The sequence below is a fragment of the Linepithema humile genome, chromosome 7, assembly GCF_040581485.1.
Source record: "Linepithema humile isolate Giens D197 chromosome 7, Lhum_UNIL_v1.0, whole genome shotgun sequence".
Taxonomy (NCBI): Eukaryota; Metazoa; Arthropoda; class Insecta; order Hymenoptera; family Formicidae; genus Linepithema; species Linepithema humile.
This window is the reverse complement of record NC_090134.1, coordinates 20,005,471-20,027,415: the sequence shown is the minus strand read 5'-3', so window position 1 is coordinate 20,027,415 and position 21,945 is coordinate 20,005,471. Positions and strand designations below refer to the sequence as shown.

Here is a 21,945-nt window from a genome sequence, read left to right as displayed (position 1 = left end):
TCGTTAACGAAACGCGGCGAGATATTGTATACGCGTTGAGATCGCATAACGATCAGTATTTCATTAAAATCCTAACCATTTTTTAACTCAGTCGACATTACTGCAAAGCAGAGTGAATATTTCTTTCGGAGAGTATTAGCCGTTTTATAATCAAGAGGTTGGTGTTGAAATATTTTAAAAGGAATGTCGTCAATACTTAAAGTAACAGGTACGCAAAAAGATTATTCAAATTAAGCTTTGAAGAAATGTCTCTAGCTATGCAAATATCTATGTAATTCCCGACAAAAGTATCGTGTAATTTCGAATACATTAGCATCAGCCCAGTTCCTGAATCGCGACATTCCAAGCGTAACGTTATCGAAACGACGTCGCTTATTGCGAAACGCCCACGCGGGAGATGCGACGCATTCGGTAGCGAAGCTCGCAGCGTGAAAGTGAGGCAAGTGGGCGAGCAGAGTGAAAAGTTTTACGCAATTCTTACGGGAGTAGCGTGAACTGTCGCGCGAATAGAGAAGAGAGTTTTTGCATATACACCGTGAGCCGCGAGTGTTAATTTATACCACGCGAACGAAACGGGTACCGGGCGTTATTAGTCGGAGAGAACGGCGAGTCGTCCGACGCATGCATATCGAGCGTGAAGCGTGAGAATTCGTTTCGCGGAGATCGCTGAAGAGAAAATTGTTCCGAGATCACAACGGCGCTGTGTTTCAGTATCCGTTCTATCTCCGCGTGTGTCCGGCGGCAGTATAATGAGACAATTAGAAAAAGAATAGCACAGCACGATACGCTTGAGCTTTCACTTCGACGCAGTAATTCGATTGTAAATACACGCAGCTGAAAAAAAAACCGCGAGTCGGTAAGGTGCAGACGAATAGATAACCTCGGCAGCCGCGTATAATACGCTGGCTGTTTATCGGCCGTTTTGTTTCCCGTTCATTCTTCCTGCGGGGATTAGCTGGAAGTGATATATGCACGAGAACGGCATTGCGGCGCCAACGAGGTAGATATTTCGTGACACGACCGGCGAATGAATGTAGCAAGCAACGACGACGTTTGTGAAATTACGTTGCATTGCATTTTATTTCATAGGAAATGTAAGCGATAAGCTGGGCCGAGTGAGAGCGACTCTATGGCCCAAGTCAAGTAGATGTTTAGCGACTCCAGTACTGATTGGAGATATCGCCTCTTGCGTAACGATGTTCATTTTATTATTACATCGGATTGTATTTTGCTAGGCGGAAGATGTGTGTGTGTGTGTGTGTAGGCAATATGCATTATACCGTACAAAAATCATACTATGTTCATACTATATTGAAATTACATAGATATTTCATACTATAATTGAAGTTACGTAGATATTTCATACTATAGTTGAAGCTACATAGATATTTCACAATATATTTCATAATAATTATTTATCAAAAATATCTTTTTATGCTTAATAGAAAATTAATTTGACAATTTGTAAAAAAAATTGAAAGTTTTATAATTGTAATTAAAAAGAGAAGTTATATATAAAATAATTATATACAGAAGCTGTTCGTATAAATAGTAAAACATAATTTTTATGCAATTTTTATGAAAATCTGATTTCTCTATTTCAGTTTAAAAATGACAAATCTTTATTTCTAGCAAAATACTGAGCAATAATCAAAACGATCGTTCGCTTTTATATAGGTGAAATAATTATTATGCAGACGCATTATAAATAAATCTCAATGATGAAACAAATATAATTGTATTGCATATAAAGACTCACCGTTGTAGAATACAGCCGAAGAATTTGGCCGGCATCACAGCTGAAGAATCTGGTCGACACTGCAGCTGAGAAATCTGGTAGAACTATTTGGTAGAAATCTGTAAAAAAAAACCAGAAAAATCGTGCTGTAATTAAATGTGCACTAAAAATCAAGTTGGTAATTTGCAAGACAATTAAAAATTTCACAACACAACAATTATGAATAAGAATTATATATAATACAAAATAACTATACACAAAATCTGTTTATTTATATAATTAGAAAGCAACAATTTTTATAAGTTTGATTTAATGATATGCCATTCTAAGTGTTACTGAATATTGAACGAGAAATTGCATTAAAAAAAAAAGAAAATAATTGTAACTTGCTTGTAGTGCTCACAATTAACGCAAATGTTGTAATGATATTAAAAGATAGAAATAAATAAATAATTATAAATGCCATTGGCCACTCTCTGAAATTGATCATTCTCTATCTAACCTATATAAAAAAACATCCGTTGATATAAATCGTAATATAATTTTAAAATTTACTCACCTATCAACTTTTCAGCGGTATAATTCATCATTTGTTATTATTCTAAATACAAATTTATTATTATTCACGATATGGTCGTTAAAATTCGACACTCCCGACGCGCACTTTCAACATATTCGACAGAATAGCATCCCGAATTAAAAAATGCTAAACATGAATATCATTCTTATGATACTTTACGATAGACGAAATCAATAATAACGCGATTTAGGACACGATTCTCGATTATGACACAACCAATATTCACTTTACGAGTGTCGAAAAATAAGGTTAGATTAGATTCGCGGACCGCGACTATATAGGTTAACTCACTTACTTTCCGCGACAACTGCTTGTCGCCACTACTGACCTCGCGCGATTAAAAAATTGGAAAGACGGAGACAATTTCACACCGATGCTATCGAAACGTATAATGTCCGCCATGATACAGCAAAAACGATTGACTTTTCAAACGCCGAAAAACTCATAATCGCAATCGTGCGCATCAAATGATACTCCACGACGATCGTCCGCGGTCTAATTTCGACAATGCCGGTATTTGTTGCACGCGGAACTCACTTCGAACAAAGAAAAATGCGCGAAACGCAGGACGATACTCGCCAACATCCGACACTCTCACCGTCGTCCTACGAACTACTAACTGAACTAAGCGCGATTGCGAGATATCTCGCGTGACGTCACAATCGACAGATCACGCGTTCACAAAACACAATGATTATGTCCTCTTGGACAAACATTTCTTATAATTCCCTAAAGCTAGAGTTTAAATCCACCAATTAGATTGTTTCATCACGGGCTTGGTTGTTATGTTTATCTTATTTCTGAACGCGCTATACCGGCGAGTTTTGTTTACTTCGCTTCAACGACCGTGATTTTTCCTGGAAGGAGAACTTCCTAGAAACCGACAATTTCAAAACAGTCGATTGTGACAAACATGAAATGAGATATCTAACAAATAAATAACGCGAAGCATGACACCGTCCGAAATACTGTCCAATACTCCTATTACTAACGAAATATGATTAAAGAAATTCGAGAAAAGAGCCGATGCGGCTTTAAATAATGCGATGCAAAGAATCGACGCGAATGTCGGAAGACTCGTAATCGCGACCGTATGCGTTAAAATAATATTCCACGCCAATTGCCTTCCGTTTGATTCGATAATTCCGAGATTTGTTGCGTCCGGAATTCGCTCCGAGCGAAAAAAAACGCGTGCGAAACAAAACGATAGATTGCTCGCGTCCAATATCTTTGCCATTGTTCTACGATCTTCTAAGTAGATCGCATGACGTCACATTCATACGATGATAACACACGTTCACGATTACGTTTGAATGTTTAAGTTTATTTTAAAAAATACTGCAAATTATACAAGTTGTAAAATAATGTAACAAAAAATTGTTATTTTGTATGAATGTTGAATTGTATTTTCTTAAATAAAAAATATGAGTAATATGCATTCAATCATTTAAATAAGTAAACTTTTCTAAATGAAAAAATCTTGTCGAAGAGCTATCGAATTATTATCAAAACAATATAAAGTCGTTTTCATATGAATTTCGTGAATCATAATTTACTTGACGACACGAAAACCAATTGTATCGCGAGCTATTTGTGGCCATGCGATGATTATATATCAATTGTAATGATTTTCAGCAAGTTCGTCATTTGTGCAAATTAGATTTATCTTATTTAATTCATGTTAATTAAGTTCACTCGTGTGTGCATACTCGTGTTTTCGTTGTTTCAGCAAATTCCTTTGATATAATTTACAATAAAAAAAAGATTTTAGTTCTATGTTATGTTACATAATAAAATATGCTAATGGAAGTTTAGATTTTTTATAGCATGACATATTTTTAATATATTTAGTTTCGATAATATTATATTCGTGATATTTTGGAAATTAAACTTTGCATTATTAAAGAAATCAATACATGCTATCTAAAAATATTAAAAAATGCATTAATACGTATTTTTGATGTATACTCAATAATTAAACATTAATAAAGATTAATTAATAAGCACAGCTCATTTTAAATATTTATTACGCTAACACGCACGTTGTAAAAATCTTGTTTAACTTGAAGCATAATTTTTAAAAAGCGGGCATAATTAATGGGCAAAAAATGTTACAGTTAATTTCTTCTCTGTAAGCGAATTTAAATATACATAGATATTCATTTCGTGATTGAAGCCTGAGAGAATCACAAAACAACGACTTACAGTATACGCATGCGAGAAGTAATTTCCAATTTTACCGGAGCGCATCGAAGTCGCCAGAACTATTAATAAAACATAAGTCGCAAAACGTGAGAGCACACTTGTCAGAGAGCTAAGAATACAGACGCCGAATCTCCGACTGTTCGAATAGCTTTTAATAGCAATATCATCATTCTTCTGCTAATCTCGCTTAGATGATCTTCCACGAGCATGATTAATTGTGCAGTTTTAATCCAATTTTTGACATTCTAAAATTCTAAAATGGGATATTACAATGTTATACGTTTTCCAAATGCAGTTAAACTTACATGTTTTTGCTTCTAATTTTTTAGTTTTTAATTTTGTATTCTTATTTCTCTCCTTACGCTTTCATCCCACTACTTTACATTTATTTAACTATATTAAAGCAAGAAAACAAGTGAAGATATCATAAAATAAATGTTAACATTAATAGATAACATCACAGAGAAAAGCAATCGCTATAAAATCTCTATAACATCAAATGGTATCTTTTGTTTAAGATTTGTTTTCTCACGTAGTAATGTAATAATATAGTCAAACAAACCAAGTCGGAAAACAACGCACAAACAAGGAAAAAGGGGAAAATATTGAAGTATAATTTGTAATTATGTATATGTGTGTTATAATTATGTACAAATTTAATTAATGAACAAATAATAGGTCGTTGAATATGATAATAATCGGTTTATTATAGTAATTATAACGCGTGAAGGCGTTGCGGTACAAGTTCATTATATTTTATGTTTGCATTTCATGTACGCGGCACGGTAAATCGCGACGTGAATCCACGATTTTTATGTAAATGAAGCATGGTGGTTGAGTTTTATTTTTAACAATGAGTGCAAATTTTCAGTATTCATTGATTTTTCGATGGAACTAACGCAAAACAGTCTAAGGCAAAAATCACAGCTGGCAAAGTAAATTACGAAAAAAATACGAAAATTTGAGTCTATTAGGAAATTTTAATTATGTGTGCGTGCGTAATATTTTTATAAATATTTTAATATTTCTGGCTTAGCTAAATCAAAAGAAAAAATACTGCCAAATTAAAATTTGTATTGCATATTTCAATGATATTTGAACATTACAAATATTACGTCATTTTAAGAAGTCGCATTTATTTTTCTCTTTTCTTGTCTTCGTGGTAGAAAAATGGAGCGCTGTTCGGAAACAGGAGATGGATGGCTCGCAATATATCAATGAATACGAAGGCGCGAAGCATTTCAGATGCGGGAGGGATAGCGAAGAAAGGGAATAAAAATCGAATGCGCGATCGAAAGAACCAGCGCGGCGAAGTAACCGTTCTTCACCGTTCAGGGAATGTCGAAGTGTCTCGAATCGGAAGTCGAGTGCGTTCAATCGTTAATCATGACGGTCGCGCGAAAAGAAACTCACATCGGCAATCGCACTAGTTCGATTGTGTGTACGCGTTTTTGTCGGAGTTCATGTATACCGGCAACCGCCGTCGCCGCCACCCCCTCAGTGTGTATATTGTATCGGCTCATTGTTGGCTCGCACACATTTTCGTTGTGGCAACCTATAAATCTTCAGCGTTTCCTCTTACAAGCCATTACCCAACTCGCGATACTTGTACGCGACCGTAAGACGACGGAAAGTAAGAAGCCATTGAGTGGATTGGACGTGGCTGGAATTAATTTCATCTCTCACCATACTATTAGCACTCACGCAACAACGAGGAATGAATCGTTCTGCAGTTGCTTAAAAGAGAAAGAGAGAGAGAGAGAGAGAGAGAGAGAGAGAGAAACAGAGAAAAAGAGAAAACCGTAAGGACAAACATACTATGATGTTTCGATGTTTATTTCGTCAGTCGTGTTTTAAAACGCTCTAGAAAGTTAGAAAAAATTGAAGGAATTTTTTTATTTAAAAACAAAAAACTTTGCCTATAAAAATATTTCAAGAACTTCTATGAATATTATGTTAGTATTGTTAATTTTGAATGTTGAACCAATTCGGCAAATTAAGATTTAATAATGCAGTTTAAGAAAATTTTATTTAAAAAAATCTGATCAAAATAATTTAATTACTGGTATAATAACGAAAAATTAAAACGCTGCGAAATGTAATCTTGTATACAGCGTTTGCTACTGAAACTGCGCCTCAATCTATCATTAACGAGAACAGTGATAGTAATGAATTACTCTGCAAAAGCAGCAATCCGCAATTGCTACAATAAGTTTGAATGCTGAGTGTTTCAACAGAACGGACTAATAAAAAGACGAGATACATCGTTTAATTATGTACCATTGCGTCTTATAGGTATATATTTTGTGCGATGAGCGCGCGCGCGAATGCAGAGGAAGCGACAGAGGTTTGTGAAGTCAATGCGAGAGGAAGCAATTCCGGAGAAGCATAGGGAAAGAGATCGTGAGACAGAGGGGCAGAGAACTGTGCAGAGGAGGGAAGGAGGGGGGGGGGACGGCAGGAGACGCTGAAGCGGAGCCAGAGAGGAGATGACCGAACGAGATGCTCTTTGAGACACTGAGAGCTCCAATAAAGCCGGACCAATTACTGGCTACCGTCCTTTCCCATTCCCTATTGATTTGCATTCAAATAGATGTTATACTCTAAGTAGACGGATCCTAATGGATTATCAGTTCGAGTCATCGCGAGCTTCAAAGCTTTACCCATTCCCGCTACGTGCAGAACCGCCTCCTTTCCAATCCACGTATATCCACTGTTTCATCCATTTCCTAATGAAACCTCGGAGTGGCCCTTTTTCTAAACTTACCTAATGATCAGCTCGAAACTTATCCCGGCCGCCATGTACACACCGGTCAAAGTCGGAGAGGAATTACTCCCATGACCGTACGAGAGATCGCTGCCTGCCGGAGTATCCTCTTGGAGAAGTAGTTAATGGAGTTAGGAAGAACTCGAAATTGAATGCCGCTTTAGCTGATCGCGTAATCTTCCTGTCGAAAAAGTTCCTCCAACAACGATCATTCTACTGAGCTTTAAATTTGCGCGGCTTAAACGATTCCTTATGAACCTTCCTATCATTTTGCGTGATGTGAGCAGCTGACACTTTAGAATAACAATCATCTTGTGTGTAAAAAAGCCGAGTAGCAATTAATTGTAATTTCTGGAAAATTATCTTTTAATAACTCACTTCTTTCTGTCCGAGATACAATGTGTAACAATTAGAAAGTTATGATACGTGTCCAACAACATGTTACCTCGACGGTAATAAATTTTAATGGAATCATCGCACTCGCACATATATACGAAGACGAGAAGTACAAGAGCAGTCACGGATGGACCGAAGGGGAGAAATGCCCTCGCGCGAATTTTCATATTTATATTCCGGCTTCCCGAGCATCGTCGTGCTCACGTACGGCGCACTTGTCGGCGCGCCATTCTGCAGCGGCGGACCCGGGTAATGAGTTAAAATGAGTTTGGAATAATCGCGGAGTCGGGCCGGTTCCGCGACGACTAGAACGAGGAGGACGTGTCCCTCGGGCAGAGAAGGAACCGCAGGTAACGCGGGAGAGAACGGGAGGGAGAGAGAGAGAAAGGAAGGAACAAGGTTCCCGCGAGAGTAAGGACGAGGTGAGTGAAGAGGAGACGGGTGGTGAACGTAGAAGGACTTTGTAGGCATGAGAAGAGAGGAAGAGAGAGAAAGAGAGAGAGAGAGCGAGAGAGACTGAGAAAGAGAGCATATGTATACCGGTGGTACGAGAACGCTGGAAGCGCGTGTCCGGTATCTGGCTCGCTAATTAGCTGCAAGGTGGGATAAAGAGTGCCCGAGTCGAAAACATTAAAGCCAGCAGCGGAGTGGAAGTGTAATGGACGTTGACGTATGGCCGCTATAGCTACCGACTAGCCGGGGGTGATGTCGGCGAAGAACTCGGCAACGACCTGCTGTACACTGAGAGCGCTCGAAGTTCGCTGCGCGACTCGGAAAGTCAAACCGCGTCGGCGATCGCCCGCGGTGATCTCGCGGAAGACGATAAAATGACGTAGCCGAGGCCGGAGCGAGGGGATGCTTCAACGGGAATTTTTAACTGACGGAATTTTCACTTTGTAAATTAATTAAAAACATTCGAGTATCCTCGTGACCGTTCGGCATGTTGCGATACACAAATTATTTCGTTCAGTTCGATTGCAAGTGTATATTTACATATTTATATTGCCATTCGGGAAGTAGAAGTTTAATTATACTACTTCTCAGAAACTTCGAAATATCGATATTGAAGTGCATGCTTGGGTTTGCATGGAGTTCCGCACCACTTTTCTGCGTACGATCAATGTTTCGGGATTGTTGCAATATAACTTGGAAAATCAAATTACCAGTTGATAACATAACTTGAGGTTGCCTTCGAATTGCAAGTCATACAGGATCCTCGTGGCAACATGGAAGTCCTTCGATTTCTCCAGAAGTGCCGCGGGAAACTGTGAAATGCATATTCCGGCAACGTAATATCTAAAATTGCAATAAATTATCTGGACAATCTTTATCGAACAACGCATATCTCTACATCTTCCACTGTCGCGTGAAAAAAAAAACGGACACAATGTAGCACAGCGTTCCGCGCATAATTGAAAGCAAAGACGAGAAAGCGAGCTGCACTATAAAGGTCAGAGGACTTTGCTGTATTGTTACGGCGCTATGAATTATACATGGGTGTAATCGTTTCCGATACGGTTACATGCGAAAGTGTTAAAGTAACGCGACAAATGTTTTTCTCTCCCGTTGTTCCCCAAGAAGCGTTGTGCCGACGAGAAATCACACTTTGCCGTGGTCAGGTGCGCGAAGATTCCCCGGCGCGGAGAAACTCTGAATTTATTTCGCAGAGCTCACGAGTTACCATTAATTCACGCCCCGTGTGCAAGCGTCTCGCAGCGCATCGGCTCGCGATGCATAGACGATACTTACGAGCGTTCGTACATCCTCGCCGTACGATACCGCTCTCACATGGAAGTCTGCGCGCGTAGGCGTGGGGGATCGCGTCGGGGTGATTGCTTTACGACGACATTATTTGCGCTAACTCACGATACCGTGCATAATAAAGTGCACGAGGTCAACGATAGGTAAGCCACCTCTCCCGGCTCCCTCGTCGTCCTCGTGGTCGTGTTACGTTTTGTAGAATTCGCGCTCATCGTCCGAGCGGGTCATGTAGACGAGGACGCTGTCTCGTTGCCACGTCGGGGGCGACTTCGAGGGGAAAAGCCGTGGATTCAGCCGTACGACGTAGTTAAATCCTCGGCCGGACACTTCATGCACAAATTAAAGCATAAAAAGGACTCTTTCTCCTCCATCCTGCACTCTTCGTCTTTCTCTCTCTCTCTCTCTCTCTCTCTCTCTCTCTCTCTCTCACTCGTCCTTTGCCCTTGCCATTCGCCTCTCAGCACGAATGTGGAGAGACAGAAAAAGCCGCGGAAGGACAGGGAGGACAGAGTCGAAGAGATGAGAAACGAAGGCTAAAGGGGATTCAGCCGACGGCTGAAAGGGGAGGACGCACGTTGGTTGGTTGACTCGGAAACGAGGAGGACAGGTGGAAGGGGGAGGTCAGGCGAGTGTAGGTAGGTTCGGTCGGTCGGTCTGTCGGTCTGTCGGTTGGCTGGGTTATACCATCTTTCATGTAATTACTGACATAAAATGCCAGAAGATTTTCGTCCTCTCCGTTGCTCTTTGCTCGCTCGCGCAACCCCCCCTCCCTCTCTCCGTCGCGCACTCCGGCTTTCTCTCTTTCTCTCTTTTTCCCTTCGCTGTTTGCTTAATCCGTACCTTTTCTCTCTTTCTCCCATCGCGCCGCGTCACTGTTTCTCACTCCTTTGCATCTCTTTTCTCTTCCACAGAGTAGAAAATTTTCAATTTCATTCATGTAAATTATTGTAGCGCACCGACTCTCGATATGTGCAACTTGTATTAATGACGCACTAAAAGAGCAGACGAGCAGAGAGTTCGCCATTAGCGGATGAAAGCAGAGGGCTTTCAGCGCACAGCCCGATAATAGCCCGACTTACGCCCGCCAAGGCTGTGTAGTTTAGCCCGCGTTAACGTTAGAGATCCGCGCGCCGTGCCGCTGCTCTGCCTAACTGCCGATCTACCTCTGCCTCCTCCGCCCAGTATATCGCTGGCTGTTTGCCCGCTCGTTTTCTTATTTCACGAAATATCCCTACTTCAAGCACCAACCTCGCGCTTTATCACGATTTATTTCTTCCGCTTACGTCACGTACAAATTAATCAGTCTGTTGCGTTTATATTAACAAGAAAATTTGTATCTGAAATGATTCGTTAAAGCATTTCCTTGCTGTAAGTCTCATTAAAATTACTAAATTACTAAACACTATTTCTGTACCATTATAAAACATAGACAAATTCTTTTCTATTAAAAAAATGAACTATTATGATTATGAATGAAATCTTTGAAAAATTTATGCAATATAAAAATATTTGCATCTTTAATATTTGAATATTTATACCAATTATTACTTTTGTAAGAATAAAGAGGTGTCTGTTGTTAGGCATCTCTTACGGAGTGAATGCCATTGTAAAGCTTGGAACTTATGCGAGTTCGACATTAACGTCGTAGGAAATATCAAGCGCGATAACAGAATGCACGATACGAAGAAGGAAAAAGCGCGCATCCAGACTCCTCTGGAGCACCGCGTAATGTCGCGAGATTGCGGTTTCAGTAGCAACGACTGTATCAGATACACGCAGCAATAGTAACGGTATTCCCTACATCGGTTTAAATTTATCCACTATTCCAGTGCGGTGTGTGCACACACGCTTATTTTAGTGAGCAGATATGTGAGCAAGAGCCAGATTCGTTCTTTGGTCTCGCTCGTGAAAATCAAGACAAGTGTATTCCGCGGACACGTTCGGAGTGCGGGCTATCGGCGGCGTTATCGTGTCGCGAAAAAAAAAATTCTCACGGGTCCAATAACGACGGTAGGTTTTTTCTATCTCGTTTTTTTTTAAATTGCACGATGTCGCAAGACTACCCGACGTTCGCTAGCCACCGAAAGAGGATCATTTTATTCATTATAAATGTTGTGCCTTGGAGTTTATCAACGTTCTGCATATTATTTGAAATCTGAAAAAAATAAGTAGCTCCAAAATACATATAGAATATTTATGTAAAAAAATGAAAAATAATACATTTTCAAATAAAAGACTACAAAGTATAAGATTATGTCGCGGCAAATCAGCGCAGAAAAGCAAAATTATAAAAATTTTGTCTACACTAATTGATAGAATCTCGAAAAATAAAAAAAAACAGTCTTTTTGAGTTTCAAGCTATGAGAAGTTGACTTCAAGGAATGCCCGACATCCGGCGTTCCGCACGAGCGTGTTCTAAAAGGTGATCTAAATCCGTGCAAGACCGATATCTCGGGACAGATAGCGAAACGTTCGGTATTGCCAGGATGTAACTGCCGCGTTTGAGCAGTAGTCCGGAGCAGTCTTCGCCGTTTGCACTGTTGAGAACAGGAGTAGGTACTCGAGCGAGTGGCAAATGTTTAGTTACTAGCGAGGTAGAATGCGCCAGGGGGTTACCTCCTTACAAGGTTAGCAAGAAGATGATCTGGCCTCTGCCACTCTGTATACACGAGATTGTACATGAGAGGCGGCTTATCATTAATTCTCGACGCGATTCTTGTCGTGTAATCCTTGTGCGATCGTTAGAATACGATTACATCCTATCCGTGTGATACTAATTTGTCGAAAATGAAGTATCGTTGAATATCACAGAGCCTTGCTAGTCTATCGATAAATCAGAATGCTTCTTGCGCTACGCTTTCATCTACGATGATTCAAATCACCGAGCAGACATTTATTGTATAATCTATAATTATTTTTTTATCAATATTTTATCTATAAAATTGGAGCGTATATACTGATAGCGTATATATTATTCTATTATTTTTATCATGAAACTATTGCATTCACAGTATGTTAATATGACAATGTAAAATATTTATATGACAATGTTCGGAATAATTTTAACAGTTGCACGCGCGATTTTTTATATCAACAACCTGAAACTTCGATGAGAATCTCGCGATGAAGAAGGCGAAGTAATATAACTGTAACGGGAGCGCGGAGATGAGAAGCGAGATATATTCCTGAGTTTCCTTTACTGGCGCGTCAGCCATCCTGCACTTTGTACTCCCGGTGACAGTCCGTGAGTTCTTCTACTTATATCCTGCTCGATATACCCGCACTTCGTGTATCTTCTCTCTTAACCCTCTCCTCATTCCTCCGACTGCCCTCTCCTTTCGCGATCATCGGAAAGATTTGAATCTCATTTCGTCAGACGCGCAACATCCACGTGGCTTGTTAAGACTCTTCCCGTCACGGGTGTACAGGACGGTCGCAAGAATTTTTTTTTTATTCGAAAAAGAATCATGCGAGGAGATCGAAACCGGTATAATCTTGGTGAATTTAATTTTGGATCTTGTAAACGCGGAGAAGTATACTTTGTGCTACTTGTCGCGTATCGTTTCGAATATACAAAAATTATTGTTATCGTATCATATCGCGCATTAAAATATAAACTTAAATTATATTTGTTCTAGAAATAAATTTTTATGAAAATTTCTGATGCTTAAATTTTTTTAAATCCCTATCAATGCAATTTATAAAGGATTATTTATATAAAATTTTCCAAATTATTGATTGCGCAGAAAATGTCATGTTTTTTTATTCCGCAAAAAAAAAAATTAATTTTACAAGTTCCGGTAACATCCATATCTGACCGGTTTTAATCTCTCGGGACCGCAGACTCGTCCGCGCGAGATGACAAACAAGCCGAGTTCGAAGCCAAGTTTGAAGCCTGCCTAATAATGCGTGCGCTGAATTGTTTCGTCGTTGACACACTTCCCGGCGTTCCACTTTCAGACTCCCCGACCAATCGCTCGTTACCCGCTGCGAGATCACACGGATCGCTGAAATACCACGAACGATTATTTTCTCCCGACCGAAAGAAAATCGATACATTCTCGGCGTTACGACTAGCCCGGCGGCGGGTTCGAGAAAAACACAACGACGGTGCGAGACAGTAACGGTATTCCGCCACGCGATATTCTTCCTGCCTCCGAACGCAGATCGTTATATCGCACCTCGTTATCTACGGCCGTTAAGAATCGCGTATGATAGTTGCATCAAGTGCGCGCACGATGTAACGGGATTGTGCCGAGTATGCCAATTGTTGAGGCGCCGGTCGTTCCGGCGAGCCTTTATTAACAGATTTACTGCGTTCCTCAACGCGATCGGAGATTCGCGATCAATGAAACAAAACGAGGACAGTAGCGGATGAGCACACAGGCAGAAAGCCGTGGTATCGCGAATGTAATCGCAAATTGCTTAATTCGGAGCTGATGTTGCCAAAAAATAAACATCATCAGGATGTGCATTGGCATCGCCGAGAGTGCAGGCATGTCCGCACAAAGTATTTCTTTCGCAGTGCATCGTTGCGGGAAGGAATTGTAACGGTTCGTTGCACCGTTGTCTCCCCGCGTCGCGTAAATGCACCAATAAGGAAACGCTTCTCGATCCTCCCGCTCCGCCGCGAATACGTGTCCCATTTGAGAACTCGGGTCTAACTTACGTAGGTGTCTCGGGCGACAAGAACGAGCTGCCGCACGAGGTCGCATTTTCCTCCCAATCGATCGATAGCGCCGGGGACGTTTACTTTCCTCCCGCAAACGATATCTTCGACCGTGCGTATAAACGGTGGGAGTGCTTCCGGCACATTCCCGAACCGGCAGCAGAATTATTGATTGTCAGTCTCCGCTAATTCATCGCATGTCATCTTCATTATACGGCTGAAGTCTCTCGAGAGTCCCATTGACGCGTCGATTGGTGTCCCGCGTGAGATCGGTTGTTTGCTATCCGCGTGTTGCGATAACAGCAGATACACTCGACTGGACGCGCGCTTTCCCCGCGAGAAATTATTAACAGTGACGTCGGCAAGAAGCGCGCGACGCGGCGTGGTTAGCTTTTTTTTCAAAACATTTGGATAAAGCCCGGCAGTTGTTGGCTGAACTTCGACCTGATTGTAAATGCGCGCCGAGAATTATAATATTGTGACTAGTCGCTTGCGTCTCACAATAAAGGTTGCATTGAGCGATCCATTGATCGCGAATTACAATGACAGGACGAGAAGACAAGTGCTATCTTTCATTGCGAGTTGAATTTGATTTATAAGCGCCGATACGATAATGGCTTTTTTTGAATCGGCAAAACATTCATTAAGAGGAAACGTGACTAATGCGATTGTCGCATCGCGTGACTCGTGGAACGTCGATCGAGAGGACGAACGGCGGGATGCAATTGCGCACTGAAAGAAGCGTTCGAGACGACGGAAAAGCTTTTGGCGTCTTTGCGACGGTCGCTGGCTCTCGCTTGCGCCCGCTCTCTCTCTCTCTCTCTCTCTCCCCAATAACATAATACATCACGCGCGTACCGGCAGACAATACACGGAGATTACCTCACAATAGTCGATGATTTACTTCTGTTCTCATTACCCTGCTTTTGTCGCGGGGCCGCCTCGATTGGCGCCGTTGTCATTAGAAAAGTAACGGAGGCGCGTCCGCCCTCCAGCTCCGGGGACGCTCTCATATTATCCAAGCGCGGGGCAGCGGGGCGAAGAAGAGAAGGCACGAAATTAGAAAGAATCGCGCTCGTAGCAGAAACTGTGGAAACTACATTATCGCGACACCTTTCCGCCGGCTTGCTTATCCGGCTTCGCCATTCAGGCTGTAAAGAGAGACGGGCTGTCTTTGAACGTGCTCTTTGATTTCGCGAAGAATCGCACAGACAGCGTTATATTTTAGAGCAGCTGCGGATAAAAGAAATACAAATATCAAATATTAATATATTATTGTAATATGTTGAGTTGGAATATTCAACGTAGATATTTGTAAATGTGCGCGCGTATATATTTTGTATTTTTAACAATTTATTATTATATATTAGCCATGCAAATCTCAATTGCTATTCTTATCTGTAATGATGATGTATCGCGGAATTTTCTTTTTTCTAGAATACATAACTGGTTTATTCCTTAAGCGAGATTCATGCTGCAAGTCGCTGACTGCTTAGACGACGATCTGTTCAGACACCTGCTCACGCGACAGGATCGCCGGGTTAGCGCCGTGATTGAACTTTTCACCGATCGTCCAATCGCGCGGACGCATATCTCTCTCGTAATAATTGGCCGACTTGACGCGGCTCTCCCGCGCGGCAAATAGGCTTCTCGCATTCGCGCGTCGACGGTGTCCTACGATTAAGCGGCCATCGGCCGTGATTATCTCAAGTGATTTATATCGGTAGGTCGCGCGAGAGAGCTCGCCAGATATTCCCGGCTGGAATACTATTGCCGGCAACCGAATTGCCGGCGGCAAGCTGCCACGTGTGCGCTGCCGCGGCGCAACCCCGTGGTGACCCCGACGGTCAGTGCAGCATCTCTTCTCCTTCGGCGATGACCCCATCGCGCGAAGAACGTGTTGAACAAGTTATGCCAGTCCGGGACGCGCTGCTTGGAGCCGTGCCTATCGTACACGGCTCTCGTGCCGGCAGCGGCGGCTCCGCGCAATCTTCGGCATACGGATGTCTTGCGAGCTGCGTTGCATATTGCCAGCGCTGCGCGACTCGTCCTGCGATTTCTCCTCGCACGATCGAACCATCGAGATCAACCGTGAAACATCATTCGCCGTATAGACGGAAATTGATTTCGCTCTGGCCACCGATGTCCCGCCAATAAATCACCGAACAAATATCCGGATAACGCCACATTTCTACAGCATCCTGCAGATTATTATGTTATCGGAAATGACGTTTTTATCTTCTTTTTTAATACATGCAATCGGATGTAAATATCCGTCGATTTTCAGCGGAGATTGTAACGAGTTACATTTATTTCGCAGATTTCTATGTCTTAATTTGTCATTTCTCATAGATAAGGATACTGTCATCGAAAAAGTTGCTTGCTATGATATTTAATATTATGACTTAACGCTGTAACATCAAATTTTTGATAATAATTAAAAAAAATGTTTGTATGATCCTTTGTGTGTGAAAAGTCAAATTGATCAATTTCTTTGGTTTCTGAGAGGCTCATATATCGATTGACTTATAAATATTTTTTCACAGTTTTGAAATGATTCTTTGAAATTAGCTAAGAATTTAGTGCAATCTTAAACGTGTAAAAGAGAAAGAATGTTTATCTTACAAGCGACTCCAGCGTACAAGCATTCCTTGTAACGTTTCAGAATGTAAAAAAAATCTGCGCGTGTAAATAGATTTCAGGCGGAAAGCATTGATTCATGATGTTTCATTTAGGATTCCAATCTTCGGGCTTTTAGACGACGATGTCCGCGCTAATGTCATAAATCATCATCGGTATGCACGCGCTCTCTCGCGCCCATGCGGACGCACAACGCACGGATGCGCGTCTAAGTGCACACACGTTGCGCAGCGCGAAGATAATGGTTCGCGTTGCGGGTTAAGCAATGGCGAGGCGAACGAGGTCAACGGACGACCCCCGCCGTCACTGTGCAACCACGGGGTGAGCGAAAGCCCCTCCCCTCCCGCTTGCCTCATCTCTTCTCGCACCACTCGCGCGTTCCCTTGCAGATGCGTGCGTGACGCTGTTCCTGTACGTCGATCCTGCAGCAGCCCCTCTCTGCCTTCTCTCGACGTTGCGCTCCTTCCGTTACGTTCTAGTCGCCGTATGCTTGCCAAGGTGCAACGGTCTTCTTGTCTCTCTCATCCGACTTCGGATTCGAATACAGCGCAAGTCCGCCATCCCTCTCTCCCGCCGCTCATGTTTCGTCTTCCATCGTCTCTTCCTTCTCCGTTTTCCTCTCTTTCCTCCTCCCATCGCTCGGTGTCGTGCACCCCGGGCTCCTTGCCATCTCTCTCTCTCACTCTCTATGCATATTTCATAGCACTACTTGCACCGTACTTCCACCCTCGCGTACTCCGGCTGCTTTCGTGCCGCTTCCTGCGGTTCTATCGCGGTCGAGGGTCAATGAGCTTACCTGCCAGGAGAAGCGGGTACTCGTAGAAATCACTTTCGACGATGCAACGGCGCTCAATGGGGGTCGCGAGCGATTTGTTCGTGACGGATGCACGCTCAAGTTAACCGTATGAATTAATAAGCGACAACGTATGTTAAAGGTATCGTCAGATCGATACTTCTCGGCGAAGCGTATCAGCGGCGAGAACTCGGAGCTCGCTTTTCTATACAGCTGTCTCAGCGAAGGCCCGAGAAATCCTTTCCACATCCACGAGGGTGGCGCGGCGCGAGTGAAACAATTAAGATTAATGCATCATATGTTGACGTGGGCGACTTTAAAATAAATACGGTTGTCATATGGCGATTAGTGGGGTGTTCGCGACGCGTCCTGCTCGCCGGACGATGATCGATGGCGGCCATAAATAATGCAACACCCCTCGGAGCAATCCTGAGCTCCCGGGGACACCCTTCGAATAGGAGAATTCCCTTCTCCCTCTCGCTCTCTTTTGCTGTCGCTCTCGCCCCTCTGCCATTCCGAACCACCCCAATGCCATTTCCGATATACCACGCGCCGCGGCATTCATCGCTCCGTATCGGCGACCACCCTCGGCCCTTAAAGCCATTTAATTTGGATCCGGGTTATTAATTATTAATTAGCGCCAGTCCTATTATATCTCTCTATCGCGGTGCAACGCCTCTCCTCGGGAGTGTAACGACATTATGCCATTAAATTGTCGGGGCTCGTTAGTGTCTACAAGTGTATTACCGTGTTTTCAATACAGACGCAGGTCCTTTTGCGTTTCGCTTTCTCCGTTACGACACAATTCTAATCGCTTATGAATGCCACTAATCTCAATTCCGCGCGAATTCCAATAATAATAATCTTTTTACGACGTTACGTATTTCCAGTCGCAAATAGTTCGCAAACGATTTATACGTTTTACCGTTCCTATCACAAGTAATTAAGATAAGATTTATTTTAGAAAATCGCACACGCTATGTGACAAGCAATGTTGTTTTCAATCTTTAAGAATTACGTTTATGAAGAACATTTATCCAACGATCGCATGTCTGCGTGAAACGAAATAGCCGGAGAGATTGAAACGATATCATTTTGGACGAACGACACCGGAAGCGTGTCGAACTCCGTCCATAATGATGCATAATAAGACGACCGTGGATTCGTGCGGTGGCGAGTGGAGGAATCGTTTGCTATCGTTAACCCCGCACGGCGAGAGATCGCGGCGGAGCATTAGAAAGTATAAAAACGCCGATCGCGAAGCGACGGCAGTCATGACCTTTCACACGCACAGTCTATCCGTCGACTATAATGGGCGCTCGTCCTTCTCCGGGCCGCGCGCGGGATTGCGCGAGATCGATTGTTCCCCGGTCTGAGGTTCAAGTCCCAAGATAAAGTCGAGGTCGTTCAACCCATTATATACGATCGACGGGCGCGATAAATCCTTGCCAGGACTTATGCGGACGCGCGCGCCAGCGAATCAGCCGTCGGCGATCGATGAGAGAAAGTCCGGATGACAGGTATCGGGAAGACAATGACACGTAAATGGATCCCGTCCGCCTGTTCGCAGTCGTCGGCACGCATCGCGACGGACGATCGTGTATGTCTCTGTTATGGAACAGCGCGATGATGCGACGCGTAATTAACGACCGATAAATGTCGACGGAACGTACGACGACACGCATTCTGCCGTCTTTAAGCGCGATCGCTGTCGGTTCACGAAAAATATTCGAATCAAATTTCGAGACATGATAAATGCGAATATGTAAATGAAGTACAATTGATGGAATATTGATGTTGTTTAGAAAGCGTTACTTAGAAAACAATTAATTTCAAGACTTTATCATCGGTTAAACTGTCAAATATTTACATATCATTAGTCTTTAGAAAGATACCAAAGTATGAAAATATTATGTTTACTAAAAGAAGCTCTATATAGAAAGTGTTCCAGATTTGATGAAATTCCGAGATGGTCAAGTGTGCCCGATCTCAATCGATCAGTTTCAATGCACACCGCGCGTTTTATCGTCGGGCCAACAAAAAATCAGGTGATACCGCCTATGTACTCGAGAGCACAATGTAACGTAATACAGTTATCCGCTTTGGAGGGTCCGGCGGAGAAAGAACGGGCCGTAGGTAAGTAAATTTTGCAGGCTTCCGCCGATCCCGGAGAGAAACGGATCTATTCTGCTTTTCCCTCCGCCGTATCTCGACCGGCGTTTCTCCGACATTGGGATAAGGAACGCACATTCATGGCATTGTGGCTCCGGAATGCCACGAAGGGTGAGCTTTCCGCTTGTTGCCATTGAGAGGTATTCGAAGCCCTTCTTGACAAATCGGCGCTTGTCGGGAAACTCCATTCTTCAGGCCGGAACGCGCGCGTTGAGATTTATCGCGTTCCCGTTTGTGTTTCCGAACATCTCCGGCATAAAATCATAACAACGCCAATAATCGAAATTTATGCTTACAAGAATGCTTCCGGAGGAAGCGAGTTTTACATGCAATATCACATGTTTAAAATATTCCGTTGCTAAATATTTTATTTCTCTAGATAAAATTTCTTAGATTAATTTAGATTATTCTAATCACATATATCAGAGATTTTGTTTTTATATGTTGAAAGTAATACACATTTAAACAATAATTGATAAATGCAAAGTCTTGATAAATGCAAAATATCACCTACATATACATATAATTTAGTTTATGCCGTTTAGAAAGTACGGAAGTGATAAGATCTGTTAAAAGATCTATAAAGCATGGTGCATTGGCAATGTAATGAAAAAGAAGAAAAGCGGCGCCGGATTATCGGTGCCGCGTAGGAGATCTTGAAGAAAGAAATAGGAACCCATTTCCGTCGTGTCCTTATTTAGAGGAGGGGACACGTCCGGGGGGGTAAAGCTCGGGGGAACACCAAAGAAGAGGCAATGTTTCGCACTATAAATTATTGCCACGAGACACGGTGCATATAAATCCACGCTTAGCGTATTGTTTTCCAGATCAGGAGAAAATATATGTGCGTTTATATACCTATCTACCTACACACATACAGGCCATCCACCCCGACGACGTCGGGCGACGAGGAAGAAGCGCCTAGTGGAAGGTCGCGCCTTTATGCGCGCTCACTTTGTGCTGTCTGGCCGCGAATGGGGAAACGAAGGAATCGGCGGAATGAGATCCTTGGATACGGAGCCAACGCCGGACGTGGCCAAGCAAAATATGGCGCCGCGGGATAATTCAGCGAGCACGAAAAGAACTCGAAAGCCTGCGCGCAATGTATCTGCATTATTCCGCGGTACTTGCCGTGTCATGCTAATATAAGCACTTCCGTGCATGCAAAGGCCTATTAGAATTAAGAAAATCTTAACATCAGAAAAACCACGTGAAAAAGCAAATGTTTCTTTGCATTACGACAGTCCTCATATGAATAAAATATGTTTTATTTATTAACTGTTATTTCTAAAAAAAGAATTGGAAATTGTGAAAGCGCAGTTAATGGGAAATATTGCATAAATCATTAAATGATCAAAACACCACTTCTTTGAATTGTATTTATAGTTAATGGGTAATAAAGATAAATAAGAATACAGACAATTACTTTCCTCAACATTCCAGAATAATTTGAGATAAAAATGTCAGATGGCAGAAATTTAAGGTGGCAATGGAACAGTAATTTACAATATACCGATAAGAAAATGAATAAAATACAGTCTGATATGAATTTCTCACGTCTGGTTTATTGGTCATATACACCCACGCGCTGACTTTACTGCAAACACGATGGAACGTAATCGGAGGCGCTTGTAATCCTTAACGCACCTAATCGTCCGTGGATACACGTTAATTGCCTACGTGTGTTGAGCGAGGCGTGATTTATCGATCTAGCGGGTCGACGTGAGTCGGCGTGAGTCAGGTGTGAAAAAAAAATCAAAAAATGCTATCAGCTGATCGAGTCGTGAGTGTGCTCTCTCGATCCGCGATCGGAGCGGAATAATTGTGAAATTCGCGGCCTACCTGTTTCTTCGACCTATACGAATAACTAGTTCGGATCCGCTTCTTGTTACATAAGAAATTATCCTATCGTTTTTTTCTTGTCATTATCGAGAATTCTCTAATAACTATATAATGTAACGTTTGCTGTCCATTAAAACTGAGTAACAAAACATCATATTGTTTTTATGACCGGAGTACGAGATAATTATAGCTTATTCGACTTGCAATTCTTGCAAGTTGAGCGTACAATAGTAAAGTGAACTAAATTATTATGTAATTATCGTCTGAAAAACAGACAAGTTGCATGCAAACTGGATGAATTATCCAACTAGAATTGTTAGAAACTATCAGGCTTCAATAATATTTAAATATTCTTAGAGCAAACTATGACTGATAATCATTT

At 42.1% G+C, this 21,945-nt stretch overlaps 1 protein-coding gene across 4 annotated transcripts in view; it reads right to left on the bottom strand.

Moving 5' to 3' along the window:
* The window catches only part of Sox102F (transcription factor Sox102F), a 220,619-nt gene that overhangs the window by 147,840 nt on the left and 50,834 nt on the right, over positions 1-21,945 (bottom strand). For 3 of the 4 annotated variants that reach the window (XM_067359227.1, XM_067359231.1, XM_067359228.1), the window contains exons 1-2: positions 2,298-2,942; positions 1,760-1,857 (exon numbers count right to left, since the gene is read on the bottom strand). In XM_067359227.1, the coding sequence (XP_067215328.1) occupies positions 1,760-1,857; positions 2,298-2,328 (129 nt within the window). In that variant the 5' untranslated portion in view covers positions 2,329-2,942. Of the gene's footprint in view, positions 1-1,759; positions 1,858-2,297; positions 2,943-21,945 lie in introns of those variants that run through there. The other variant, XM_067359230.1, reaches the window with a different exon arrangement.